This window comes from Ptychodera flava, chromosome 19 (assembly GCF_041260155.1).
Source record: "Ptychodera flava strain L36383 chromosome 19, AS_Pfla_20210202, whole genome shotgun sequence".
NCBI lineage: Eukaryota > Metazoa > Hemichordata > Enteropneusta > Ptychoderidae > Ptychodera > Ptychodera flava.
This window is the reverse complement of record NC_091946.1, coordinates 24,965,650-24,974,968: the sequence shown is the minus strand read 5'-3', so window position 1 is coordinate 24,974,968 and position 9,319 is coordinate 24,965,650. Positions and strand designations below refer to the sequence as shown.

The following is a 9,319-nucleotide window of genomic DNA, read 5'->3' as shown; positions in this document are numbered from 1 at the left end:
TTTTTTGTCGATGACAGAAGATTTATTTATACTTTGAGAAAATGTAAGATGTTTACTTACTAAGTCTTTCAATATTCCAAAGTTCGTACTTCTTTATGTGATGATATTATCCCAAATTTGATACGGAAATTTTCACTCGAGAGAGTGTATGTTTGTGCCGTACTATAATGGTATATTGAAACAAGACACGTGAATAATTGTACTTCCCGATCGAACATTAACATAATTATTAAACCCCACCCTTGTTTGATAAAAATGTAAAGTCTGTGCTCTTCATCATTATAATTCAATAATTCACTGAAATGCTCATCCCAATTCTATGTCGTGACCATCTTCCGGGATCATTTCGGCGTCATCACCTTGACGAATTCTGGGGAGAAAAGACATATTTTGCTGTGATTTCAAAGCGGGGAATGGACACTGTGTGCGTGTCAAAATACATACAATCAAGTCTGCCCCGACTGGTGGACTTTGATTTGGTTGTAGAACAAATTGTCTAGCCGGTAGGTATTTTTCTTTAAACATATAAGGATGAACTTCGAAAGATAATTACACCTGACTGCCATATATAAATGGGCGTTGTTGGGAGTGTTTTTTAACTAAACAATATGCTCATCTGTTGAGTATAAGTATGTGATTTACAGGGTTCCCTGCCTTTCAATGTATGTCTGGCTTGACAACCTGTACCAATAACCAACTGTTTAAAACTCACATAGATGGTACGGCCACTCCAAGAAAAAATACATTTTGCTTCAAAAGGACAGATTTCTCTGAATTTTTGACTCGTAACATTTGTCGGCGAGGGTCAACACAACTGCTGCTCAATAGTATCCAAACAACACACCAAGCAAATTGTCCTCATCGGCAAGGAATTTAATGTATACATGCATATAGATTGAGTGTCCTTGGTGAGAAATTTTGGCATTTACTTTGTGTCTTTCTGAATCAGTCAAACCAATCAAATTTCGTTCATGGTTACCAGCCAATCTGATAGCGAATGATATCTTTAAATTTGTAATAGAGCAAAGGAGTCGTCCCTACCTTCGTAATTGACTTGTCCATCGCCATCAATATCAGCCTCTCGGATCATTTCGTCGACCTCTTCGTCCGTCAGTTTCTCGCCGAGGTTCGTCATCACGTGACGCAGCTCGGAGGCGCTGATGAAACCGTTGCCATCCCTGTCGAACACGCGGAAGGCTTCGCGGATTTCATTTTCTAATTCGGAGTCCGTGTCCTTCGTCTTCCGTGCCATCATGGTGAGGAACTCTGGGAAATCAATGGTCCCATTACCTGTACCAATGAAACACAAGAATGATTCTTGTTCAACTCCCTCAAATCATGATGTTTCAGGTAGAATGTGCCTCGGGATCATATGTTCGAACTCTCATATTTTATAATACTTTTCTTGTCTACCGTTGTGGGGCTCAGTTTGAAGCTCTTGCAATAGGTAAAGTTTTCACGGTCTCAGTTTTTTAAAATTCGAAAATTCTATTTCCCTCAGTAGAGTTAGCCAAGGAGTGGTTGCAATTTTGAATTTCAAATATCGGTAAATGTTAGGTAGTCTGCTTCTTGGAACAAACCTTTGCACGGTGACCCCTGATTTTTATTCTTGATTTGTTAAGGTAGTATGCACCTCAAAAATGAAAAATCTTAAACATTTGGTCAAACTTTTCTCAATGAAACTTTTAAACTATACTCTTATAATATCAAGAATAAAAATCAGGGGTCACTGTGCAAAGTTTAGTACTAGAGAAACAACCAATATTTGAAATTCAAAATGGCCGCCATCCATGAGTTACTCTATGGGAACAAATGGAATTTTCGATTATCGAAAATATATGGACTCGCTGAAACGTTTTCTTGCTCCGAGACCTTTAAAATGAGCCCCCACAAGTGGTAGATCAGAAAAGACTTGTAAAATTTGAGAGTCCGAATGTCAATCCCGGAGGCGCATAGCACCTTGAGATCATGGTAAACGTTTCACTTGGCAAGGTTCCAGCAAAAGTTAAATTAAAAATATTTCAGTTTCAAGGGGTATACTACCCTAAATGCCGGATTATTTTGTAATTAACATGCTCCAGTTGGCAACATTCATTGTCGTTTCAGACTGATTGACTAGTAGACATGATTTTTTAGGAGTAGAACAAGAAACAGTTTTTCACAAAGGAACAAAAATAGAGGACATGTGTTAGGAATACTAAAAGTTAATGCCGCTTTTATCGATTACAGTCTCTCTATACTATAACAATGTGTATGGATTTAAAATGTGTAAAAGATGTTGGTGATCATTTCCCCAGACAGTCTCAACGTTCCTCACCATCGGCATCTGCTTCGTTGATCATGTCCCGAAGTTGGGCTTCTGTCGGATATTGACCCAGTGATCTCATGACGATTCCCAGTTCCTTAGTCGTGATTTTGCCGTCTCCATCCATGTCGAAGAACGAGAACGCTTCCTTGAATTCTGAAACCAAAACAAAAACATGCTTTCAAAAACTTTATGATTTCGATGACACAGACATGAACGGCTCTCTCTCTCTCTCTCTCTCTCTCTCTCTCTCTCTCTCTCTCTCTCTCTCTCTCTCTCTCTCTCTCTCTCTCTCTCTCTCTCTCTCTCTCTCTCTCTCTCAAACACACACTACCCGCCTGAGGTTAGTCCTGTGTTTTAAAAAATGGAAATTCAACATTTTCAACTTATTTTAAATATATTTTATGTTTTATATGTCGTTCCATGTGACATGATGAAAACAAAGAACTTTTATTCCAATCTCTGAGGTAAACTGTAACTCCGTTTTAAATTACTCGGCGCGCACAACCATGGCCTGATTCGTACCCAACCGGCCCCAACAACCTTTATCAGGACTTCATATTGGCTGGTAATTTGTTCAAGAGCCGCGGGTACAATTTCCAGCAAAAAGCTATATTGGATTCTGTGCCTCGTGAAATTTTGCGTTAGGTATCTTACTAGCACAGTAGTTGGATATAGCAGTGGAAGCATATCCACCATAATTATCCAGCATCACTTTTGAGGTCATGATGACACTTTTGGAGTCAAATCTATTTTCTTAGTTCAATACTACATGTTTGAAGAAGTCGAGGAAATGCCCTATAGTCTTAATAGCAAATATACTTTATAGGTCACCTGGCACGTTTGTGAAGTCAACACATTCCTTTAATTGCGTAAAAAGTACTTGGATATAGTGTTGGGAGCAAATAATCATTGCAATTAAACTGGGAAACCTTTGGGGTCATTGAAACACTTTTTGATTCATATTTTCTTTTCAATACAACATTAAATGTTTGACAAAGCCAAGGAAGTGTTCTGTAATCCTATTCGTAACTGACACTTTACAGATCATCTGGCATATTCTTTATGTCAAAGACATTCCTTAAATTACGATAAAGTAGGTGGATGTAGCAACGGGAGCGGATAATCGTCAGATTTATCTGGGAACACTTTTGAGGTCATGGGCACTTTTGAAATCAAAGTCATTTGTTCAAATCAATACTAAGTGTTAGAAAAACTGTGGAAGTGTACCATAATCCTAGTTTTAGTAAATGACACTTTACAGGTCACCTGGCACAATTTTTGAAGTCAAATTAATTCCTTCAATTACGTAAAAGTAGTTTGCATATAGCAGTAGAAGCATATCATTGTCAGAATTATCTGGGTAATGAATCCATCCATCAAACATTCATCAATGTCGTACTCAAACAATGTCGTACTCAAATTCAAATTCACAGTGGTCTGCTCTGACATGTACCTTAGAAAACTGATAAAATCCACTGATATGCCATGCTCATGAACTTTCAGTATGACTTAATGTTTGTATAGCTTATGTACCTCAGTAGTCTGATTAAATTCACTCGATTCCCTTTAACATCTTTTGATACATATCCTAATTACATAAATTCATTATCTCTGAGATTGTGATAGATGTGAAGCATCACACAAATCAAACTTGGAGCAAAAATAAATCTAAGTATAACAAATGTATACCAGTATTTAAATCAAATGTAGCCATTCAGTTTTGACATATGGACTAATTATAGAATTCCATTGATATGCAAATGAGCTGGTAATTAAGATGTCACGCCCTTCGAACACTCACTATAAATTTGACTTGGAATTATTAATCCAACGCAGAGGTCAAACTCGAAACTAGTGCAATCAATATTTATATACAGCCTAATTACAGAAATCATTAAAAAAGCAAATGAGCTAGTAATTAGAACGTCTTGCTTATAAAACTTACATCATAAGCCGACCTAATTATTATCAATATTTTATTGTGATTATTACTGTTATAATCGGTGCACTCAGTATTGATATACAGCCAAATCATAGAAATTCATTAAATATGAAAATGAGCTATTTTGTAAGACACATTAAATATTAAGCACATTACGACCACAGAAACAGTTTGCATACCTGCATAGTAATTGCACCACGTTTGGTTGAGTAATTCTTCAGAATGCAATATAGTCAAATACTCAAATTAATTAATTAATTAAAGCCCCACTAGCTGTAGCTCTTGAAATTTGTTGACCTCAAAATATCTTCCTATATAATTCTCTCCATGTTTACTCTGAATTCTACCCTCTTAAGAGATATGGGCTTTTACTGCATTAGGAAACCATTCCTGTGTGACAAGTATATTCAAATTTTAACGGTCACTTCCCGCCATTCGTAATATTACAAAGGAAACAGAACATGCAACGCCACAGTTGAAAACATTCACCCCTATGCATTACATGACTACTCTGTGCAGTTTATGTGAATATTTCGGTGCAGATATATATGCTTTTACTCATGGGGCTGCGATTTAATGTGTGGGCAAACGTTTAATCGCATTGTCATATTTATCTTGTTCAAAATTGCATATACAGTCCCAGCGGGAAGTTAATAATAAGTGAATACACACATCTAAATTAGTACATTCTTACAAACTTATTTTAGCTTGAAAGTAAAATCATAAAAATAATGGTAAAATATACAGCTAGTGGGGCTTTAATTACGCAAATGACTATTAATTATGCGGACCACATCCACTAAATATCTAATCAAATCTAGATCTTCCAATGATAATGCTATGTACCAAATTGCATGATCTCTGGTTTTAGGCGGTGACTTGAACAAAATCTCTCTATGGACGGACGGACGGACAAACAGACAGACAGGCACACACACAGATATAGTGGTGACTTTGGACAATGTTTAGGTCTCCAGTCCACGCTGTCAAAAATATGGGCCCACACAATGATTTCGGATTTTCGAGGTCATTCCTCCGACTCTCAGGCCGTAAATAATGACATCTCCCTTGCTGCAATGTTTCCTCTGTACGTACACCCCTGCAGCTTGTTGGGGGCTGGATATTTGCTGAGATTACTATTTTTACTCTCATGAGTCCTGAGACGCTGTGTTAAATCCTTTGACTCAAAAAGCAAAGAGACTGCAAACAAAATAAAGCCGAAGTTGGTTACAATAACTATAACAACATACACAGCGCTAACGCTCATGGTTTGGACATAGCTCAATGTTATATTGGTGCCAATTCTATCAAAGACGGATCTTGCACTGCGTGTGCGTATAATCCCATGATGTCATTAAACCCTCTGAGTGAAAAAATTGACGCGCAGTTCAGCCTTGCTTCGCAAGATAAAATGCTCCGGAAGTAAAAACATGATAAAAGTGAATGCATTTGTAAAAAACTACTCGAAAAACAGATCAGTACTGAGGACGTTACAAAGATCTACAAATTCATACCAGGATGTATGAACAGAAATTTAATAAGACTACAAGGAAATCAAGTTCAACTGAAAACATGGGGGCACCTTTGAGACAGGGGCACCTTTGAGGTCTTCTCAACCGTCCTATACCCTGTACTGATACTCTGACTAATTTCAGTGTTAAAAACACTATTGGAACTAATTCGGGAGATAGGATATTGTAGTAATGCTGCTTCAATTAAAGTTAAGTTTATGGAGAAACTTTTATGGATGAATGCTCGGAAAATATGCCTTTCGGTGAAATTTCTAATTTATTGCTTCCTATGTGTTCTAAAATAAAGTTAAATATTACTATCAGAGCTGGTAACTTTTCTACTCCAAAAAGCATGTTGCAACACCCACCATTTAGCTTGCCAAGACAACGCATATAATTGCAGAATATTATGTTCTGTCGTTGTTCACATATGAATTCCAGTCGGAACCAAAATTACCTTTTCAACGATAACAGTGCAGTTCACGCATGTGCAGGCCGAACAGTCAGGCTGAATTTCGTGTATGTCCGTCGGGGAGTCGAACACGAAACTGTGGTTGACGTTAATAAAATTATTGTAATGGAAATAAATTGTAAATAGTTACAGCGGCTGGCCTTTTAAAATACAGGACACGGATACCGGAGTTTCATTCAAAAGAAAGAACGAAGAACATTACTGCCACGTTTCATTGAATACCGGTCCAACAAAAGATTACATGGGCACTGACCATGAAATGTGTACTTCAGTTTAACCGACGACATGACACTTCATCTAAACAAAAGTGAACAAATTCATACATGTACGGTCGACTTTTGGCCCCGCAAGTAGCTTTACGCTACAAATGTTATGACATTGTCAGCCCCATACATGTCAGTATGACCTTGACAAGAATTTCATAGATGGAGCATAAGATGATATTGCCTGATTCCAGCATATGAAAAAAAATCATCCAATCGAGTATTTAGGATATTTAGGATTTTTCTTTTTATAATTATAGCTAATAGTTTTCTTACTTTTTTCCTGCTTGTAGAGTATTTTTCTCTCGAGTCATGCATGATTACAACTACTTTTTGTTTGCATACTATTTCCCTAATAGTTTAATTAACAATGCTGGTGATATGCGCTATGAGACTGTAGAAACGGACGACTGCAGCACTTGCCAGACACAGTTTAATCAGACTTTGCAAATGGTCTCGTTTTTGTCAAGGACTGTGCACCCACACCCAGGGAGATGCTTGCCTATCACTATCAAGAGAGACACGGTTGAGAGACACTTACGAAGAGATATTTACTGCGCCCGTTAATTCTTTTTTAATCATAAATAATCGGTGCGCCTTGAGACGCTATGTTGATGACGTCATTAGTGTGAACTCACCTGCGATTTGTTCTTCTGAGAGTTGATCAGCCTACAAAAAATAATATGCGAATCTTGTCACGATTATCAGATCTTTGAAGGTTTTAATAGCTTTAAGGTAGAACGCACCTCGGGGACAGACATTCGGACTCTCAAACTTTTACAATTCTCTTCTGATATACCACATGTGGGGGTTCATTTTAAAGCTCTTGGTGAAAGAAAACTTTTCACCGGCTTAGTTTTTCGAAATTCGAAAATTTTTATTTTTCTCCATAGAGTTAACACAGGGATGGCGGCCATTTTGAATTTCTAATATCGGTAAATCTTGGGTAATTTGTTTCTCTAGTACCAAATTTTGCACGGTGACCCCCTATTTTTAATCTTGATTTTGAAAGAGAATAGTTGAACGATTCCTTGAGGAAAGTTAGAGCAAAAGTCTAAGTCTTTAACTTTCGAGGTGCATACTATCTCTATCCAATTGATTGACTGCACACAGCTTTCAAAGCAGAATCATGGACTTGGTAACGCGGTAATATAGCCTATGTCATCCAGCTCTAATACGAGAACCCAAGGGATTTGGGATAGCCGCTGTATAAATGTTCAAAATGCAGAGTAAAAACTGCCGAAAAATGTACAGCGCTGCTGCTCTGGCGATGAAAATAACCCCAGCCACGGTCACTCCACAAAACTGACGGCGGACTAAGACTTTACAGAGGGTGTGGTATTCCGAAAAAGAACTAGAGAATTATGCGCCTCATACAATATCCTGTCATTCCCTCCCCAACCCCCCTCTCTCAAAAAAAAACAACACCAAAATTGACAAATGTCGTATATTGAAAAAATGCATTTCGGAATTCTGACATTCCTCGAATTGGAATCTCTTCCATTGGACCGGGCGGCTCCTTATCGTAAAATCAAAATGGCCTTATAAATATCTGACCGTACCCAAGGTTTCAAAGTACACATGTAGGAGTTTGTTCTTGCTCGGGTTAAGTTTTCTACGAAGAGTTTCAAATTTTGTATCGTATTCGTGTAAGTATATGATCAAGTTTTCAATGACTATGACAACATCGATATTGAAATGATATATTTGATACAATTGATTGAGTTACATCCAAATTTCGTAAATGACCCATTTTCTGCCAGACAAGGCCACTTCCCAATCACCAAAGTCAATAAAAGAGCGGTACTGAAAAATGCCAGAAATGGTTTCATCTAGACGAGTGTAATATGACAGAGTATGCGCATTGGTTGCGCAACATCATGTTCTTTCATAATTCATAGACCTTGAGCGCTCCAGGGTCTAGGGTCAATTACATTAATTAGTCTTTGTGTGTTATCTTTAAATATTTACATAATAATATCAAATCTACATGTACTTCTGTTGCAAGTCGATTATGGCTAGAGCGCCCTCGAGCGACGGTTCTTTCAGTCTACCCTATACCGGGCAGCGCCCCAGCACAAAATTCTTGACGAAGCGCCTATGGATTACAGAACGGGAATAAGAACGTCTCTGATATACTGACAGGTGCTCCTAGGGACGAATGACATAATCCACCGACACCTTATGATGCCATGAACGAGAAAAAAAGCTCGAATGAAAGAAACAGGCTGAATCTGTGGTTGAATTGCGTTTACTCTCGATGCTGGTCCACCATTGTATGGGGAGCGGTAAAACTCCTCCTCAGCTATTTGAATACGGCATTGCTCTTTCCCCTGCGCAAATGTTCAAGGGACGGAAAAGTACTCACCATCGTGTGCTTCTTCCTCGTTTCAAAACTATAAAAAATCAGGTCCGCGAAGGTGGCAGAACGGGTATGAATAGACGAAAGTTTTTGACGAGAGCGTCTCTACAAGTTGACTAGCAAATAATTCAAAGGTCTGTTTATGCGCTTTATGAACAAGTAATTATTATTCACGGTCTCACTTTTATGAATTCCATTTGGCACAATAAACGTAATCTTTATGCGTCCATTGTCTCAAACTAAAAACCTGATTTGCATGTCCATGCACATTCCTTTTCCCATATTTATCGATTTTACAAAAGAAATATTAAGTTTTACGCAGAACTTAACAATACACCGGTATTTTAAAAAGGCTATCGCAAGATTGGTATGTGAAGTGGTCATAAATCATTGGTGACTTAACTTGCTTAGCCGTTTTGGCGCGATGCATTCGGCACTGCAGCTAAAATATAGTAATACAA

At 37.9% G+C, this 9,319-nt stretch overlaps 1 protein-coding gene across 1 annotated transcript; it reads right to left on the bottom strand.

Annotated features, from left to right (window-relative positions):
* Positions 1–9,017, bottom strand: LOC139119040 (calmodulin-like). Its single transcript, XM_070682656.1, has 5 exons — positions 8,865–9,017; positions 7,135–7,165; positions 2,318–2,461; positions 1,042–1,290; positions 1–370 (listed from the first exon to the last, which is right to left on the bottom strand). The coding sequence occupies exons 1-5, from the start codon at positions 8,865–8,867 to the stop codon at positions 342–344; spliced, it is 456 nt and encodes a 151-aa protein (XP_070538757.1). The 5' UTR covers positions 8,868–9,017; the 3' UTR covers positions 1–341.
* Between the last annotated feature and the right edge of the window lie 302 nt (positions 9,018–9,319).